Below are 21,397 nucleotides of genomic sequence, written 5' to 3'. Positions count from 1 at the left end.
GGTCCAGCTACACCTTTCGGTCTTACCATTAGTGGTGCCTGTTAAGTAAGCAAATATGTGAGAGTGGATTTATTTATTATTTATTGATTTATCAAACTGAAAAGCACTTTTCTGTTTGTCAGTGACAAAAGAAAGAAGGAAAAACAAGAGGAGCAACATGGACCAAGACACTCGTCTTTTTAAATGCTCCTACAGTTGTTTGCCTTGTTGTTGTTCTCAATTTCTTCTTCTTCAAGTGCTTTTTATTTCCGTTGGTACTGATCCATTTTCTGTGTTGAGTGGCAGACAGCTAACCCACTTGAAAATAGAACAAATTAAATGCATGACAGATGAAACTATCCATCTGTCTGGTCTTTAAGAGTGACAGAATGTAGAAGAAATTAATGTGATAATGCACTATCAAGGTGTGTGAATGGAAGTTACTAGGAATGCAGTTTTATAGGTGATTTTCATCTTTTTTTTTCCATATCTATCCTTGGATTTATGCTTCTGAAAATTGTATTTTATTTATTTACCTGTTGGATTATGCTTGAATGTAATCCTAAAAAGTGATTACGCATGTGTAATGTCTCATCGCAGCATCCCATAGGCATGATGACCAAGTTTGCTTGTGTTAACTAACTTCAGCTGTGTTAGTTTCCATGACCTTTACACTCCATACATGAACAATGTTACATTTCTCTTACAAGTTTTATGATTGGTCCAGATGTGAACTTGGGAATGTCTTTGTCTGTGTTCTACAGGGGAGCTGATATACTTAGTCAGTTGGATTTTCCACAGCTAGATTCAGGAATCCTCGCAGATTTTGCAAATCTGTTTTTGATGCCTGATTTTTTGTTATAAACCTTTTTATTGTTCATCAAGTTGGTGTCCGGAGACCTTTTTGCAGTTACCTCACCTGCCTCCGAAGCATACCTCACAGGCTCCACCATTTAGTTTCATTTATGTACTTTATTTCATTTTATGTATTGCAATTAAAAGATGCATTTTGGCAATATAACATACAACAAAAGCTTTTTATATAACACTAACAAATGCTCATTAGAAGGATACAAATAAAAAAATAGCAGCGATTGATGCTGGATCGATTGCTGCTGATTGCTTGGATAATTATATAATGCTAAAGAAAAATCAGGACTAGAAAGGCAGGAGCAGCCTTTTATCCACCATATGGGAGGACTTGAGTCCTAAAATTGGAAACAAAGTGAAAGCTATAATGGCTACAGAAAGAAGAAACCAGGCTACAGGTGTATGTTGGAAGACAACCAACATGAAGTAGTTTCACTGCCCCAGTCACAAAGAAAAGCAAATCTCTGCCAGCTTTCCATTCTTTTACATTACATATCAGGTACATTACAGTTTTAGTTCGGCTAAACTTGTTGTTTTCTATCACTTTATCACACAAAGAGCAGAGAAGTAGAGAAGGGAGGAAAAATGCAAGCATTGCTGGAAAACTGAGCATTAAAAATGCTCCAGGGGACAGAGGAGGACAGAGACAGCAGCAGTTAGAGGCAGATAAAAAGAGTACGGCAATTACAGCCAAAAAAACAGCAAATATTTAAATAAGCCCATACATTTTGTCACAGTGTCTCAGGTCTTGATATTTTTGCCAACAGATGAGAAATATGTATCTGTAACATTTGTTGTAAATCCTGTATAATAGACAAAATACACAAAGTCCTTTAGGTTACTGATTGGGGAGTTTATACTGTGTGCCCAGGAACCTCATTTTTAATCCAGCTCTGTCTGTGTGTGTATGTTTTTTTTTTCTTTATTTTGTTTTGTTTGTTTCATATTTTAGGAAGCCAGATCAGATGAAAAGATGAAATAACAAAACAAAGACAAACAGTCATTCTCTGGTGTACCACGATGCCAACTGAATAAAATGTCCTCAGTAAATCAAAGGCAGTTTGATAAAGTGAATTTTACAAAGAAGGGTGGGAAATTGTCCCCAAAAATAAAGTTCAATAAAGATGTAAATTAGGAGAAAGCAACATTAGAACAGAGGCGGAAGAGAAATTCAAGGCAAGGCAAGTTTATTTGTTAAAAACAATTCAACAATCAAGGTGATTGAAAGTGCTAAATCAGAGAAAATGTGGAGCTTTTTATATGTAGAGTAGAAAAACCTCTAAATACAGCACTGTAGGTGCTGTGACAAATCTGCTTTTTTTGTTGTGACACCGGGAAACACCTTGTGTGGGTTATTAGAGACACCCTGTTTTAGTCAGAGGGATGGAAGAGTCAGACTCTGTGATTAAATCTGTGCATAAAAATGACAACACTTGGTACACAAGCACATTAAATGACACAGAAACTACCAATGCACCCCCCTTCCCTTCCCCACACCCACCGCCCACCCTTTCACATCCCTAATTCCAACAAGAAAATAGATTAAAACACAAAAAATAGCCTAAAACTATGTTTTTCCTCTCTCCAAAAAATATTTTCAGACTTAGTTTAAAACAACAAATATCTGAAGGTTTAAGTTTAGAAAAAGGAGTTGCCAGAGGTCTCTTTTAAAAGCAAACTAAGGTTAAAAAAGAGAGAGACTGAGCACAGAAGCTGAAGAATAAACTATCACTTGGCGCTGCCCAAACTGTGAACTACATTTGCATGCACAAAGAGTGATCAACACATTATTTAATACCTTGTCTCAGTAATTTGAAAACAATGTGTCATACTGGAGTGTGTGACTAATGCTTCTGGCCAGCAAGGGACATTAGATCGCACTAAGCCACAAAAAGCTTTGTGTCATTAGTTTCAGTGATATGACAGGTTTTAAATCTCTTTATGTGATGATGGGATCAGTGTAATCAGGAACATTTCCTGGGTGTCACTCATGTAAGTTATTCAAGTTACAAAAGCTGATTTTTCTACAAACATTTCAGGATAGCTGCACAGTTAGAGGGACTTGGAAATTCAATGTTAAAGAGTTTTGAATCTCCCCATATGTTGTTTATCAAGATTATTTCATGAATTTTTTAATGGTTTTTATGATGTTTACCTGCTAACCTCATGGATACAAGAATTATGGTTTCTACCTCGGTCCATTGCATCAGACTGAAGGTGATTACAGACATAACTTTCCGAGAAAACTCATTTATAATATTTGAGTGGACTGCATAAATCAGCCCTGCACAATGTGATTGAGAGTGAGCAGCAAGACTTGTAAAATTGATCTGTTGTGTCTCTTTACAGAAACACCCACTTTGAAGTGCTGGCTGCTTCAAGAATGAGCCATTCACTTCCCAGCTAATTTTTTGCAACGTTCAGGGCTTAAAATGATTGAAAAGCTCAACTTTAGTACATTGACACAATTCTCAGTGACTGTTTCTGCTTATATGTGCTACTTTTAGTTTAACTTCTTCTATGTAAAGTTTGTAATTAAACTCATGCTTTCTCAGCCCACACTCAGCAAAACAAAAAACAAAAAAAAAAAAAAAACAACCTCTAATTCCATGTGGATACTGTATTTCTAATGTAGGGAGCTGAAGCCAACAACTCGGTGTCATTTACATAAGTGTAACTTGTAGTTTATACATGCTAAACAAGAGAAAGAAAAAAAACAGTGAGTGCCAGTGGGGGTTACTTACCTGTAGGGAAGGGGCATGTGACATGTTGCTGTTTCTTATTTAAGTGTTTTGTATTTCTAGAATTATTGGATTAATTTTTTTAAAAACAACTAAGAACACATGATAAAATTGACCAATGAGCATTCAAGGCAGCACAATACATGTTTCCAACTTGTCTGACTCCTGTTTGGTGGCACACTCACATTCATTTTGTACATTCCTTAAGTTGTCATTGTCCTGCCATCACATGGCATGATGTCCAATTAACCTTCCTTGGGTGGTGGTGGCGTGCACAAACATCTGCTTAAGATAATTAGTGCCACTTTAAAATAAAAACTCCTTAATTGATGCTGATACTCATTACTCATATTATCTTGTTTAGATCCTCGCTTGTTTTGTTATTTAAAGTTTAGAGTTTGTGAACACTGCAACTTTAAAAAAAAAAAGAAAAAAAAAGGATGCTGTGTCCCTGGCAACGGTTTTCATAAGCAAACCTACTTTTAGATAAAGCTGCTAACATGTGGATTTTTGTATTTTATTGTTTTTTCTTTTGCATTTACGTATTCAAAGCTTATTCCAATAGTTATTTTATTGTTTTGAAACCTTTTTTCAATTACAAGTCCCAACCTGTTTAATCTTCATTTCTCCTTTTCTTGACATCAACGCGTTTCCATACACTGCAAACAGATAAAAGTGTAAAAAAAAAAAAAAAAAGTCTTTAACAGTTTGAATTATTGCAGCTTAGGCATTAAGGTTTTTGTTTGATTGCTTGCCTGATGATTTTTTGTTATACAACTGGTGTAAAAGTAAAAGTAATCGGCATAAACCTCTCGCGCTCTTTGCGTAATCACATAAACGCAGCAGCATCTCCGAGCTCGCGCGCCAGTAGCTTCAGATTTCCTCATGAATGCTGCCAGCTGCAACTTTCAGCAGCTGACAGAGGTTCCTCAGAACAAACATAAGCTGCCTTGTTTTAAAGTCGAGCGAGTCGGCTGGATGATGTCATATCCATATGAAGAAGGGTCCGTGAACGCATCTCCAGTATTCGTGCATGCATTCCCACAAACTTTGTCTTTCCCCCCCCCCTCCCTGCAGTGAGGAGGTTTCTCCCAGCTGCCCGGATGGCACGCGTGACGGGGACGAGTGAATGGATGTGCCCCCCTCCTTGCCAGGAAGTCACGGTTTTTCCCACAGCGTAGTAGACGCGGTGGCGCGAGCACACGGACAAAAACTTGCGTGATTTTTTTCTTCCCCTGTTGTCGCGGCGGAGGTGGAGGAGCTAAGCGTATCAGCCGACAGAATGTGGCCGCTGTCCGTGGTCCTGAACCCGCTGATGTTTCTGCTGCTGTTCGGATACTGCCCGACAGTGGTGAGTTTCCCATAAAGAGATCTTTTTTTTTTTCAGCCAGAAAAAGCTAAATAAACTTATATGCAAGCTTGGTTTGATAAGCCATGTTAGAATTGTTTCAATTGGGAATTTAAGATCTATTAAGTGTTGGTGGGGGATTTCATAGTGATCCATAGACGAGGATGAGTCATTTCACTTTCTTTTTGTCATCATTTCCCGCTTTCCCGACTCGTTGCTTATGTTGACAGGAATTTAGACTAATTTGCAAAAAAATCTGTGCACAATAGTCATTTTAGATACAAATAATCCCTATTAAGTTGTGGTTGAGCTGAAGCCACACTCACACATCACTTTGTGCATTGCTTAAATCAAACTGGGGCGATGCCAGATACATAACTCTCTTTTAAGGGGGGAGTTTTTCCTCTTGTCTTAAAAAGTCCAACTTGCTGCCTGTTAGGGGGGGAAATGTCTGTTTAAGCTTTTAAAATGGAAATGTGTTTGGGAGGATTATCACAAATTAGAAGGAGCAGCTTGCACGCCATTTGGAGAAGAACAATGGTCAATTAGGTACATCCAACCATTGCAGAGTGCAGTCCGTTTGCCAGTGCCTTGATTGCAAAGCAGTTTCCTCACCTTGCCACGACTGGAAGAGGTGTGCAGAGAGAGCATTGCCCATTTGCTCAGCGACAGGAAATGTTCTCAAGCTAAAGAGACACTCCTTCAGTTGGATGGAAAAGTTCAAATGAATGTTCAAAACAAAAGAGAAAGCAGCTGTCTGCATTATTTAATGAGGAAGAAAACTCTTCTCACAGAGTTCCTCACAAAGTAAAGCCAAAGTGGGGAGTGCATCTGGCTTGGCTGAGTGACAGAATCGTATTCATATGAGGAAATGTGAGAGGGAGAAGAGGGGAAAGGATGTGCGTCACTCATAAGACAAGAGAAAGACCGTTTTTATCAGATTAGTGAAACCACCCTCTTTAGGATCCTTTTAAGGCAAAGAAAGAGAAAGAAGAGCTAAAGATGCTGTTTCCCCTCCCACTTTGATCCCATTCATCTACAGAAAGGGAAGACGGAGGCAGATCTCTGCTGCCATGATGATGCGCCACACCATTCAGTTTCTTTAAGACTTCCTCAGACCACCACAGCAATGTACTCACATGACCTCCAGATATCTCACTGCAATGTCATCTGTTCTTCTCCTGCTTTTCACTGTAGTTTTAATTTTTATGCAAAGCAACCTAACCTGAAGAGTTAAGGTGTGGCACAAGCTGTAGTAATTAAGAAATGAGACCTTAAATGAGAAAATGTTTAAATATGGCTGAGAAATCGGGGTTGAAAGTATTGGTTGACTTGCCGTTTATTTGATAAAAACTACATTTTATGTCAGGATGAGATAATAAAGTAGCCAAAAGCAGCCTCCTAGTGGGTGAAAATGGTGAGTCAAAGGCTGAGCTGTCTTCCTGGCCTGGCATTTTTGCCTGCTCATAGGGGGCATGGTTTTTAATGGCCAGTGCCATGTCCAATGGCTAATGTTTTTAAATGGCTCAGACTGACAGAAAATGATGGATGAGAAAATGAATGGATGCCTTCATTATATTTATTTATTTTTATTTTTAAGGATGAGTGGATGCCAACATTTGGATATTTCAGATGCTGTTTTTCCTCCTGATTTAGCTTCAGGATATTTAACAAAATCTAGATACTCGCTGTTTTTCTGGCAAAGAGGCAAATAGCACAAAGAAATTTGCCATCCGCAATCAAAGGTTGGCAGGATTTGGCTGGAGGCTTATTTTAATTTCCCATGCTGACAGTAAATAGCAGTATTCTTCAAAAACTAACTCTGTTTGTGAGCCTGAGAGGTAAAGTATTCCAGCACTCCAGCAGGCTTTGCTCAACATATTTGGAAGTAGCTTTAGCTGTTTTCAATCTGATATAAGCATGTGGTGTTGCATTCAAATACCCTGCACAGCATTATGATGCACAACTTTATGACATTGGAGCTTCACATTTTTGCATCAGGGAGTGTATAAAATGTTATTAGGTGCAGAAAAAGTTCCCACAAATGAGGTCTATCTGTTTGGCCCAGCTGGATTTTTCAGTTAAGGCACTGGAAGATCTTATAAGGAGAAACAGAGGAATTTCTGCACTCAGGTTATTCATCAAGGCCAGGAAACATTGTTTATTCTTAAGGAACCAATTCACTGGAGACAACATAGTGTGAGCATCTTACGGCAAAAGCAGTTTGTTCTTTCAAAGCAGAAACTGTTTTGTAAGTCAGTGGAATTTGTTGGTGTCAAAGCTTTTGGATTCATGAGGCAGAAGAATGATGATCCATGAGGGAAAAAAAAAAAATCAGCAGAATATCGCAGCCATGTGCTGCAGTTTCACAACAATAACATCATCATCAGGGTATTTGTGTGTCTGTGACAATCTGGGTGTGTACTTAATAATTGTTTTGTGGCTCTTTGTGTGCAGACCATCCGGCCAAAGGAAGGGTGGCAGGTGTACAGCTCAGCTCAGGATGCAGACGGGCGCTGCGTCTGCACGGTGGTGGCGCCCGAACAGAATCTGTGCTCTAGAGATGCCAAAGGCAGACAGCTCCGTCAGCTCCTGGAGAAGGCATGTGCACACCCTTGCGCACAAGCACACACTCACACTCTAGGACAAACACTCACTGTAAGGAACCAGCACACCTGAATTCATACAGACATCACATCCATTTTCAATCGTTATTCATGGCGTTTTGCTGCTGTAATCCTCAGAGAGATTGCACCAGCCTGGGCCATAACACTATTTTTCTCTTCTGCATATATTACATGAGTGGCATCAGCTGAATGACAGCCAGTGTAGATGAGAATGTTTTTATCTCACTTTAACACAGCTGTAGCTTTTCAGTTTTTTGTTTTTTTTTTGTTTTTTTTGTTTTTTTTGTGCAGCAAACGCAATCCTACCATGACATTTTTGCAGGTGAAATTGCATGAGAATGCGGTCTGTCTTGCTATATGATCAGAAATTTAGCTTTTTGAGGGTCTTTGTCATTGTTTTTAAAATAAACCTCCTTTGTTTATTTTTGTTAATAAAAGGCATGAACTTTGGGTCACGTTTATGAAATTATTCAGGCACACAGCTGACAACATTGGGGATTGAGGTGGAGCCATCAAACGTGACCTACGCCTTCTTGTGACAACAAACAGCACAGTGCTGGCATCACTTTCCCCATTGACTGTGACATATACTACGAGGAAACATTGCTGTTACTTACATTTTGATGTTGTTTGCCAATGCATGTGCTCTATCATTCTCAGGGCCCTCTGACGCTAATGTACTAAGCTGCCTCAGGGCGTCAGTGAGGCCATTTCAGGATCTCTCTGCCAGAGCCAGAAGAAAAACACATTATATGAGTGTTGTGCCACTTTGCTGCTGATGTGCTCCAATAATGCTGTTTTTTTATATATATAATTAGAGCTAGAGTGGGAAGAGAAAGGACCACATTTCTTCTTGTTCACATGCCCCATTTCCCAGTGAGTTTTTGTTAAACCAGAAAAAGGCACTGTATAGTCTCTGCTATTGTAAAATATATGTTTTCAAAAGTAGCAGAGTAAAGAGTTTCTGTTTAAGATATGAAAATCTGTGGAACATGTTTCAAAAGTGGAGAAAAAAACAGAGCTAGAAATCAGTTGTGTTACAGCTGTGCCCAAAGAAAAAGCTTTACATGTTTGCTTTAATGTTCTTCTCATTGCAATCATTATATTCACACACAACCTTGTGAAATTAACATGAAGCTATAACCTGCTTGTTTGTGAAAAGACGGTCATGTTGGAGGTCAAACTGTTGATTTGTTCCACGGGAAGTCGGAGCGCGGCTTGCAGCTGAATGGCTGAACAGGAAGGACATTTTAATCTGTTGGTGGACTGAAAAAAAAATCAATGCTGCGCCTTTTCATTCTTTTCAAAAGGTGCAGAACATGTCGCAGTCAATCGAGGTGCTGAACCTGCGGACGCAAAGAGACTTTCAGTATATCATGAGAATGGAGAACCAGATCAAAGGATTCCGGTCGAAGTTCCGGCAGATCGAGTCGGACAGGAAGACGCTCGTCAACAAAAACTTTGAGGTAGCGTTTTTGTTTGATGTTTAACCGCGTGGAAAACATCATAAGAAAAACTGGCTGGGGATCTCCTCTAAAGATACCTGAGAAGCATGTTAAACTGTAAACTGTCATTCGGGATAAAATTATTGCAGGTTTGCTGCTGGCTGGCCGAGGACAAGGTTGTTTTAAAAGTCAAGTCAGAGTCTGAAGGCTGCATCAAATGTGCACAAATGATCTGTTTGACCCAAAAAAAGGCAAAAACACTCTGTACAGCTGGGATCAAGGAAAACACTTTTATTAAATATACATGTTTGCCTTAATGTCCTTCTCATTGCAATCATTGTATTCACATTTTATCCAAATCAGTGTTTTCCAATCCTTGTCCTCAAGTACCACCGGCCTGCCTGTTTTAGATGTATTCCTACTCCAACACACCTGATTCAGTTATGAACCAAGTTCTTTACAAGCTTGTTAATGTTAATTCAGGTGTGTTAAAGTAGGATTACCTCTATGCAGGGCAGTGGTACTTGAAGACCCGGGTTGGTTTAAATCATCGTGATCATAAAGGCTTCTTTTTGGTCTTTACTTTGCTTATGTAGCAAACATCAGATGTAATGGTACTAAGAGGTCGTCCAGCCTTATATTTAGTAAGAATGACAACCAATTCATATTTTAACAGTAGTTGTGAATAAAGTAAATGCAACATTTAAATAAACACCTGCTTGGGAGTATAACTAGTACATTGTAATTACTTCACCTATCAATTCAATTCCAGTACTGCACAAAAATGCAAGCTTTGTAAAGTACACAGTTTCATCTGGATGAGCTCCCCATGGAAGATTTTGGACTTCACCAACCCATAAACAGACAAACTATGTTCAAATGAAGGCAATTCAAGAAAACAATCTACTTTAACATTGAGACATTTAATGAACTTTTAATGACTGATAAGAATTATGAACAATATAAATAAAATACTGTTTCTCCAAACTTAGTTTCAACCAGCTAATCAGCTTTCATTGAATGATTTTACATTGGATTAAAATAGGAAGATAGATGTTTAATGTCTTGGACCATTCTATTGGACCATGTTCCTGTCAGGTATAATTGACATTGTATACTGACACCAGCTTTAATCATCACACAGTATTTCTAATAGAATGTTTTGGGCTCATACTTAAGATGTTTGTGCATCTGTTTCTCTGGTTGCGCCCTTCTCATGACAAACTTTGCTATCGGCAAGCTTCTCTGCTAAATATAATTTTTTTCTTTGCTGGTTTTCCATTAATGGAATGAAAAGATGCTTTTTTGCTTCACTTAACAATAGAAATCAATCAGATCGAGAAGGGAGAACATGCCTTTTATGCCAAAGAAGGGAGATAATTATTTTTATTTTAATTTATGAAGCACCGGTACTTATGGAAAGATGCAGAAACTGCATCAGTTCGTATTACCAAACTGAGGCTATTATTTCTACACCCTTTCTGTCTGTTCCAGGAGCTGAAGGGAAGGATGGAGTCCTTGCAGCCACTGATCCCTGTCCTGGAGCAGTATAAGACAGATGCCAAGCTCATTTCCCAGTTCAAAGAAGAGATCAGAAACCTGTCCGGCGTGTTAATGGGTATCCAGGAGGAGATGGGAGCCTATGACTACGAGGAGCTGCAGCAGAGGGTTGTAAACCTGGAGAATAGGCTCCACAACTGCATGAGCAAACTCAGTGAGTCTCTCTGATGTTAAGCATAGACATGCCTCCTGCAGCCACTGGCAGACATGCCAGACAGGATACACACCGGGAGGCACAACAGAACTTCTACCCAAGTTATAAAATTTGCAAAGAGTCCAAAATTTCCAAATACATAAATTGTTTATTCATGTATTTATTTATTTCCAATGCGAAGATATACCGTGGTGAAACTAAAGCTTTGTACTGTAAAGCTTTAGAGCGTATCGAGAGTGATCTGTGATTGTCTTCCCTGCAAGTTTGTCTTTTTTTCTTTCAGTTTAATCAATCTTTTTTCACTCCTTTGACATTTGTAGTCACTGAAAAACAATTAATTACATTACTCCAGCTCAGATCAATTCTGCCTTGAGAGCAGCCTTGCCTTTGTTAAAGAGTTGCATAACTGAAGCCTCAGTTTATCAGCTGCTCAATTATCAGTCTTGTCGATGTCCCTCAGTGTCAACAGAAATAACTAACATGTGCACCCTCAGAGGACATGTCCTGAAATGTGTTGAAGCTCAGGAGCAGTGATTACACATTCTTTGCACAGATTTTGGATTGATTCAGTAAAATAGCATTTCAGTACTTAACGATAGAAACTGGAAATCTGTGTGTGTTGATTGCCTTGTTGTCCTTCCTGGCTCATTGAAAGTGCTTGGAAAGATAAAATAAATGCAACTTGGATGCATCAAAAATCAGACCATATTGCGTAAATGTTTCCCTCGGCTCTGACACATGGATGGCTTTGTATTTTGCCTGAGACATTGTTATAACATTGTTATATTTAGCCAGATCTGGCTGGTTCAGTGATAATATTAGAACGTGTTGTGAATTATTTAAAGCAATAAGTCTATTGTCTCTTTGATAAAGGTAAAGTACAAGCTTTGGTTGGCTTTATTTGATTGAATGTGTGTGATGTGTTCACAGCCTGCGGCAAACTGATGAAGATCACTGGGCCACTGACAGTGAAAACTTCGGGAACCAGATTTGGAGCCTGGATGACAGACCCACTGGCTTCTCCTAAAAGCAACAGGGTGAGCAAATGTGCATTTCTTTGCTATTAAGTAAGTACTCTACAGTTAGACCATTAAACAGTTACAGGAAGTTACAGGGTAGTTTAATCTGAGCCATGGAGGCTCATTCACTGTGTATTGACTGTTTGGGTTTTTATTTAAGAAGCAATCGAGTAAAATGTGATGTATCAGGGACCTAGCATCTACTGTTGTTGCGCTACTGAAGCTGAAGTCGATAGTGAACACAATGAGAAAAAAAATGCAACCTTTCTCCAACACACCTGAATAAAATAGCTGAATTCCCTCTTCTGCATGTCATCCAGCTCTACAGAGACCTGGTCTGGTTGCACCTAAAAGTTGCACGATAGTAGATTTCAATCACCCAACTTGAGCACCTCTGGTTTAGGTTCACATGACAAATTCAGATTATTAATAAGTTGTGAGTAATACGTATGTTTATGCATTAATGAGTTATCAAAACAAATATTAATATTTAAGTCTAACAGCCCTTTTTTTGTTTGTTTGTTTGGTTGTTCTTATTGGTTTCAGATTCTGTAGTATTGGAATCCTTTTATGAATGCAAATACACACATAGTACCAGACCGATACCTGATACATATTGTCACTTTGTGAACATTTAATCATTGTCTGCAAATAGTTTATGATTTTATGTTAAAAAAAAAAAAAGAAAAAAAAACTTTGAAAGAACTTTGAACATCTTTATGATCTTTGTGATAATTACAGATATTCCAGCTGCACAATGCAGCATGAATATGTAGATGTAAATAAACAGATAAAAACTTTTAGTTTATGTCTGAAAAATGAGCATCAGTTAATGTTAAGGCTAGCATTGATATTATGAGCCTGTATAATACACTTTAAAACTTTGCATTTTGATTGCAACCCAGGCAATTGCTAAGATTCAGTGCAACAGGTTTTCACATGCTTTTAATGTGTTCGTTTAAAAAAGAAACGCATTTTGCAACGCAATATACAGCCCAAAAAATTCCTGTTCCAGAGCTAATATACATATTCACACATCTTTGGCTCTCTGGTTTTCAAAGCAACGCTATCATTTTAGATGGAACTATTTTGTCCCTCTTCTTATCTTTACCTTTTTGTGCGCTTGACAGCTGAGTTCAAGCATAAAAAACACATAAAGCATCTCAAATAAATGTGGAAGCTTTTAACTGTATGTAGAGGGGAAAGAAAGTGGAAAAGCATGACACACACCCACCCACTGCAAAGAGTTTTCACTGTAGTTAATAGTGACCACAGATTTTTCATTCACATTTTACAGAATTTCTAAGCGCTACAAGGCGGAGGGACCTTGGACTTCAGCAATTATCTGATCAATGAGCCGAAAGGATGTCGCATCTTCAGGGAAGAATATATCAAACTGAGGAAAATTTGTAGCCTACAAAAAATGTTGTCATAGAGTATTTGAGATAAGGAAAATATATTATGGAGTTTTAATTCTTACTTCCCAGTGTCATAATGATCTCTGTGTGAACTTGACAAACTGGAATCACAAGTCTTATTATTGCCAACAGGCCGTATTTTCTTTGTTTTGTGTAAATAAACACACCAACTGACTGTAGAGTTAGTTAAAATACCTATGAATACATTTTCTACGTGATAAATGAATATCAGTGACATTGAAGGAAATAATACACAGAAATGTAAATAAATAGGAGTATTATTACAAAGCTAAATTAAAACAGTTGAAAATTACACTCAAAATATAAATTTGATTTATTTTATAGGTTCCTTAATGGTTTTTTTTTTTCTTTTATCAGTTTCAGTCGTCCATACCTCACAAGAGTGTAACTTGTAGTGTTTCACAGTCTTGCCTTGCCTTGTTCACAGAACGCCTTATGGATGAGAAAAGTCACAGACAGACAGGAAGAAATGATTCTGAAGGTGTGACACTGTGCTTTTGATGGACAGCATCCTTCTGGGTCAGCCAAAGTTTCCACAGATCCTTGTAACATTTAGCTGGTGTATTAATTCATCTATTCCAAAGTGTGTTTCCTGGACCAGCTTTTCCCATCCTTCTGTTAGAGGAGCAGTTTTGTTCATCATACCTTCCACGGTCAATGCGATCTCAGCTTTTTTGTTCTACTGGTTGCTTACAGCAGTGTTGTGGGTTACTGGTTTCTTGAAAAAGACCACTACAGAAACATTTCCTGTCTGTATTTCTCTACAGGTTTGGTACATGGACAGCTACACCAATAACAAGATAGTTAAAGAGTACAAATCCATGGCAGACTTTGTGGCAGGAGTGGAATCCAGAACCTATAACCTGCCTTTTAAATGGGCTGGGACCAACCACGTGGTGTACAACGGCTCTCTGTACTACAACAAGATGCAGAGTAACATCATTGTGAGATATAGCTTCGAGACAGGCCGCGTGGTCACGCAGAGGGCACTGGAGTCGGCAGGCTTCCACAACGTGTACCCGTACACCTGGGGAGGCTTCTCAGACATCGACCTGATGGCAGACGAGCTGGGCCTGTGGGCCGTGTACGCCACCAACCAAAACGCTGGCAACATCGTCATCAGCAGGTTGAACCCAGACACACTCCAGATCATCAACACATGGAACACAGAATACTCCAAGAGGAATGCTGGTGAGTCATTTATGATATGCGGAACTCTCTACATCACCAACTCCCACCTGACCGGTGCCAAGGTGTACTACGCCTACTCCACCAAAACGTCCACATACGAATATACAGACATTCCCTTCCATAACCAGTACTTTCACATGTCCATGTTGGACTACAACGCCAGGGACCGCGCCCTATATGGGTGGAATAATGGCCACCAGGTCCTTTTTAATGTTACACTTTTCCACATAATTAAAACCGAGGATGACTCTTAAAGGAGAAAGCGAACGTGTAAAAAGAAAAAGAGAAAACATGCGAGGTTGTGCCTGAACTTTCTGATTCATTTTATTTGCGTTTGTTTATTTCATCTTCCTAATCAATGTAATACTTTTTCATTTCTATTATTTTGACTGGCAGTAGTTTAATTATTGATATGGAAAATAAATTGAGAGAGATTCATTCCAAGATGAAACACACCCCCTCTACTCTACTAATAAAATAAGGCAGCACAACATGGAAGTAATTTCAAGGCATTTTCAAACCCACTGCAAACTGTTTCTGGACTAAATGATGGCACTTTAACATGGCAATTTTGGTTTTCACATCTACAAATGAAGTGAGTAATTTCTGACACTCCCTTTTCTCTCTTGCATAAAAGCTTTTCTAAGAAGTTAGAAGTTTTGTTTATAATGGCTTCTCCATTCTGTTACTCATTTATTCCCGCTTCCTAATTTATTCACGTTTTGACTGTGTCCATTAATTGTTCGTTTTGTTTCCTTTCTGTCCTTGCCACTAATTCATCACAATCTGCTAATTTATTCCTGCTTTTCACTGCCTGCATTTAACTTTCAATTTGTCTTTGTACTTTTACTTTAAAAAATTTTGTACTTGACCTTGTACAAGACCGTAAGACATGTGGTGACCCATGATGCACCTGTATAGTTGATGTACTTGGCTTTTCTTTGTGTCTGTGGAGATTCTCAGCCATCATGGTTAAGGGTATCTTGAAGTACCAAGTCAAAATACTCAGCAAACCCCAAAATCTGTCTGCCTTTAACTTAGTCCTCTAAGATATGAAGTATTTTGTAACTTGAGCAACAGTTTGTATGCCTTATTCAGTGCAGTTTGTTCTGTAAGCCCAAGGATACCAGCTCTCGTGCATGAATGTTGGTTATCCTCTTGGCATTTTTACTGTAACTCTATATCTGTGTATTTTGTATTTGCACAACATCTCATTCTCCTACATTCTAGCTATTGTCATGACACAGATCCATTTATACACTGCATTAAATGAATGTAATACACATTCATTTGTGTAAATAAGATGTTATTCATAACAACAAATAAAGTATTGTTTTCATTAAAATGGTAGGATGTGTCTTATATGGGGGGGGGTATTACTGTTTTGTTTAAAGGTAACTATGATGTATGTGATTGTATTATCACAGTTGGGGACACATCTCTCCTTTTTTATTTGTCTTGTCCAGCATTTAAGATGGATACAAATAGATATAAAAACATTTTCATGTCCTGTTTATCCAAATTAGTTGACTCCAAGAAAAACCCCTTTTTATTAGACTGTAGATACAGCTACATCTGAGTCCTGTTAGGAACCTTCCTAAGCAAAAAAAAAAAAAGATAGTTTGACCAGATCTTCTGCTTTCTAGTTTCCTGTCTGTCCGTTCTCCTCCTGAATTCTAGTTTAGTTTATGTTCATGTGGATGTGTTTATATACTGTACATACATATATACAAATTGAGAGCTTTGCTGTGATCTAATGACACAAAATTTTTAATTCATCTTTTGCTAATAATGGCCACATACTGGCCCTGTGATAGACCCTGCCTTCCGCCTGCAAATTGATGGGATAGGCTACAGCACCCCCATGACCCTGAATTGGGTCAAGTGTTACAGAAAATGAATAAATGAATAAATGAATGAGTGTAAATAATTAAGGATAACTTTTCAACTGTCTTGTTTGTTATCCTCCCTTTTTCTTTATTTACTTCTGAGAAGTAAATACGTGTTTTTGTAGCACCTATTGGAACTGTAAATAAGATCTTGGAGAAGCAGATAAATTCATGAAATGAAGTTAAATCTGAGGTAAATATCCACAACAGACCCTGAACTTTAAAATGATGATCTTTTTTTTCCTTTTTGTTTTTCTTTTAAAGCTCTGAACACCTGCTACACTGATATACTTTTACAGCTCAGCACAGAATTCACACCCTTTGCGGCGCAGGACTGTTCTCTCTTCGGGGAACCTTTCATCATTCAGGAGGTGTGATTGCACAGTGTGTGAGTGTGTGTCTGATGACCTTGAGGACTTTTTCAGTCTTCTTATGCTGCAAAGGTAGAGTCTTCACACAATTTACACACAAGGTTTTATGCACACTGAAACACAGTGCCACTCTCCATGAGAGCACTGACCACCCTCGTCTCAATCTATGACAGGTTTGGAGCAAAACCTTTCTTATGTGTCGGATAAATGCAGTTCAGCCAGGCAGAAAGCGTGACTGAACCAAATGTGTATATATATATATATATATATATATATATATATATATATATATATATATATATATATATATATATATATATATATATATATATATATATATATATATATATATTGCATTACAAGGTGGGACATGAGTGACTCTGGTGTTCAGTTGTCCCGGGAGATAACGGAATAAGAAATACTGGAAACTATTGCTTTTAACACTAACAAACAACAGAGCTTCATAAAGAAGAAGTTAGTGAAAAGCATAACCATTACATCAGTGGTGGAATTTGGATCACAGTTGGTAATTTGGTACAGCTAGAATTTGATGCACAACTTGAAACTTTCTTCTAGACCGATAAATATTGTGCTTACACCTTGCTTCTGACGGTACAACCCAAATGTAAACGGGGCTGTTACAATGTCCAGGACCACAACTACAGAGTCAACCGTGTAGAAACTTGTTAGATCAGATATTTTGTGCTTGATTTACAGCTGTGACATCAGAAAATAAGCATGGAAACGGATCTGTTCACTTTCATTATATTCAGTTAAATTTAATTCAATCCAAACTTGACTTTAAACTGATTCTGGCTATTTAGAGACAAAGCAAAACTTCCTGAATGTTGGCAAATTCCCTGTTCAACAAGAGAGGCGATTGGTTCTTTTTTTAGGAAACTTAAGTTCAGTTGTTTTCTTGTGCAATCGAGGCACGTCTGAGGCAGTGGAAAACAGTGAGCTTCAGAACACAGCTGCAGACTGATGTCTCCAAAACAAGTCAGCTATGATGATTGAAGTCGGAAAAGTTAATAGCTACTGCTGGGAGTGAACTCTTAAATTTTACATTTAAAGTAGGGCTAACACAAAAGCCTTCCTTTAGATGTCACACTTCATAATTGGGTTTGTTTTCACTTGAGAAAAATTGCAAGTTGCCCTCTGGGACAGCTGTGATTTAGACTTTGTTAAATGAATAAATGAAGCAGACATCCACTTTACTAAAATGCTGTTTCTAAGGAGGGAATTTTTAGAAAATTTATGGGCAAATCAAGGAGAAAATTCTTCACAGTGTTTTTGCTCAGTTTTATTTATTGAGTACTGAGATACAGGTCAACTCTCAACAGTGATTCTAAATAGAGGGTGTTAGCCCCCCTGTGTATATGTGTGCGTAAGTAAAAGTAATTACTATCCCGTGGATGTGTCTTTCAATAATTTGGCAATCACATCTTCAAATGCACAGCAAATAGGTTAAAACTCGGCTTTGTTGTTTTTCTTGTTTGTCTCCATTTAGCTTGCAGCTGGGATTGGCTTTTTAATAAAATATGTCTTGTTATTTAAACTATCTGGATTTGCAAAAACCTATGTTTAGTCCAACATGCCACAAACCAAAAGTTCTTCATGTGTGTTGCTTATTAAAGCAACAGCATGTTTATAAATGCTACCATCAAATTCAGTCAGTCATCGCATATTTTATACTGTCCACAGCTCTGACTACACATATAGTGGTTATCAAGTACAGTTCAAGTGCACCATGTTAGCATAATTCTGGTCTGTTGCCTGATGTCATGTCACATGAATGTGCACTTAGACCATGTGTCCAAATACTAGATCCTAATGACCACACATATTGTCTTGAGCACGCATCTGTGTGGAGAGTCCACCACATGAAGTGCCATTTCAAACCAATTAGTGTGCCAAGGGAGTTGGTTATATAACCCCTCAGCATCAAATCTCATCTTGACTCCAGCTTTTATAACTTGGTACTTCTGAGATGGAGGCATTTATTACAGGTTCACTTCCAAGAATGGTTAACAAGCAGTCATTTCTAAAGGAAAAGCAGGAAAGAAAATGGAATTTTTAAAAAGGCACAAATGAATATTGCGTCGATTTATTAGCTGTGACTATTTGAAGGTAATTTTGTGCCGATCATACATATTTCCATTCAGACAGAAGTATTGGGGTATTAGGTTTTGGTCATTCTCTATGTTTCTGTTTGCTTGGTTTATGTCCTGTCATTGTTCTCTTTTACCGCCCTTGCCACTGTTTCAGCAACGCCTAATTAGTGTGTATATGTCACTTCTGTTTTATCCCAGCCGATTTGTTCTCCTGTGTTCTTTAGCTTTGAATTTCTGTCCTCAGTGGAATTTTTTTTTTTTTTTATCCTGGAGTTGTCAGCCCCTTTTAGTACTCCTGTTAACCTCTGTTTCCATCCCTTTGTAAGTTTGCCTGGTGTGCTGAATTTGGGTCTAGCTTCCAGTTCCCACTGTGACACATTGTAATAGTGGTTTCACTTTCAGTTTCACTAAGATTTCACTAAAGTTCAGACTTTGACTATCTTTTCAGTCATTCTGCTGTAGATTTCCCTCTATGTTTTGGATTATCATGTTGCTTATACTGCTGCACAAAAACATACTCCTTTGAAATGAGAACATTTGGTATTTAGAAGAGTTCATGTAGAAAAAGCCTTCAAAAGTAAATCAAAGCAAACTTTAAACAGAAATAAAAGAAATTAAATAAAGACAAAAAGTCAAAGTAAAAAGGACAAAATGCAAGAAATAAAAGTTCCATTGTGAGGAATTTACAGTTGTTTCATGAGAGGTGGTAAATAAAAATACATTTTAACCCTGATTTAAAACTGCTGAGTTTCAGCAAACCTGCAGTTTTGCTTCTCCGTGTTTAGTTCTGAAATGTGAGGACCTGAGACATCTGCTCATAACAAACCAGAAGATCCTGAATGTAAACTAACAGCAGGATTTTGAAGTTCATTCTTTGACAGACAGGACTGATACAATCTACTTTCTTGGTCCTAGTGAGGACTCGAGCAGCAGCGTTCTGAATTAACTGCAGCTGTCTGATGGACTTTTTAGGGAGACACGTAGAGACAACATTACAGTGGTTTAGTCTACTAAAGAAAAATGCATGTGTCAGGTTTTCTAAATCCTGCAGCGACATCAGTCATTTATTCCATTATATGCTCCCTATAAAAGCATGACTCCACAAGTATCTTAATGCTAAAATTCAGGTCTGATTCCATGACTAAACAGTTTGAAGCTGAGTGACTTTTAATCCTTCTTCCTCAGCTCCAATTTTTTTTTTTTTCCCAGTTTTGTCTCAATTTCACTGGGACGAAGTTCTGGCACATCCAATCTTTGGATCAGACTAAAGTCTCCTGGTGAGATGTTTATGTAGACTTGCGTGTCATCAGCATAATTATGGTAACATATTTTTGTTGTTTTTCATGATTTGAGTGGGTGAGCCCAGGTAGATGTTTAACAACATAGAACCTTGTGGAACTCCACATGTCCACTTTATCTTCATAAACCAGTTTAAGGTCACTGTTTTAGCTCATAGCTCAGATGTGAAGAGCACCCATCCATTGCTATTTATTATTTTTTAAGAGCCTTGAAAAAATTAACAGTGTTCTTGATAACTTGCATGATAACTTTGAAAGAGGTACTGAAAGTCTTCATCTTCAGCTTGATCATTTCTCCACAGCAGGTCTTCTTACTGCTCACCGTTTTGCCTCAATGGATGCATTTCAGACATTCCAGAAGTACCGCTGCACAAGATTACTTTCCAAGTGTCAAGCCAGAAAGGAAAATAAATCAAGTGGATACGAAAATTAGAGGAAAATGAAGACTTCAAAAATCACCCCGGTGAATTTTCTCATGTGTAATGCTTAGTTAAAAGGTCATCCAAAAGTGATCAGCTTCTGTGTAGAATGGAGAAAAGTAACCATCCATTCATCCAGAGTAATGAGTGACAGCAATGGATTTAAAAGATAGAAACTGAAGTTGAATCGTAACTAATACAGCTGTCTGCCCGTCAATCTTTTCCATGTATTTTGTTTTATTCTCTTTTAATTTTTATTCAATATCATTTTTTTACTCATTTATTTCATTTTTTTGTTTCTTTTAATTATTTTTACTCTCCCTGTGACCCCATTTTTAAAAAAAAATTACTTTCTTTTTGAATCTGCTTGCCAACAACTTCCATCTTCTTTTAATTACAAAATACTCTTCTGTTCCTGGAGCGGAGGCGATTCGGCTTTGTTTAAACACTAATAACTGCAGTTTGCAAATGTCATCCCCAGATTCTTTATTAGCCTTGCTTTAATGGAACATCAGAGATGGTTAAATCCTCAGACAGATGCAGTATTCTGTTGCACCAGTCTTTTAATTTAAAGACCTACTGCTAACTAGTTCCTCCAAAGTAACCACTTCTAAAAATAAATGCATTTCCTTGTAAATTAAAGTCACACTTTTCAAACTATCCAATAAAAACTATCTAAAACTCTTAAGATATGTTACAGTGAGATAAACCATTGTGGACACTGCTAAGAAAAGCTCTTTGAATGCTCTGAAGGAAGCATTTAAACCAGGTTGAGGTCTTCACCTTGATAGGACCACAGCAACACCTTATTTTTTAACTTTTCGGCCATTTTGTTGTATATCTGCTTCCGTGTTGAGGATCCTAATCCTGTTGCATCATCGTTTTTTGTTTTTTTTTTGCCAAGCTTTATCCATCCATCCATTTGCCACCATT

The 21,397-nt window shown here is 37.9% G+C and overlaps 1 protein-coding gene across 1 annotated transcript; it reads left to right on the top strand.

Moving 5' to 3' along the window:
• Nucleotides 1-4,872: 4,872 nt before the first annotated feature.
• On the top strand, nt 4,873-14,627 carry LOC306758224 (noelin-3-like; the record flags this gene model as incomplete). Its single annotated transcript, XM_079243466.1, has 6 exons — nt 4,873-4,941; nt 7,396-7,539; nt 8,876-9,031; nt 10,505-10,724; nt 11,655-11,761; nt 13,950-14,627. The coding sequence occupies 6 exons, from the start codon at nt 4,873-4,875 to the stop codon at nt 14,625-14,627; spliced, it is 1,374 nt and encodes a 457-aa protein (XP_079099592.1).
• Nucleotides 14,628-21,397: the final 6,770 nt, after the last annotated feature.

The sequence above is a fragment of the Telmatherina bonti genome (genome assembly GCF_933228915.1).
Source record: "Telmatherina bonti genome assembly, chromosome: 7".
Lineage (NCBI taxonomy): Eukaryota > Metazoa > Chordata > Actinopteri > Atheriniformes > Telmatherinidae > Telmatherina > Telmatherina bonti.
Note: the sequence above shows the minus strand (reverse complement) of the source record. Positions and strands in the feature narration are given on the sequence as shown.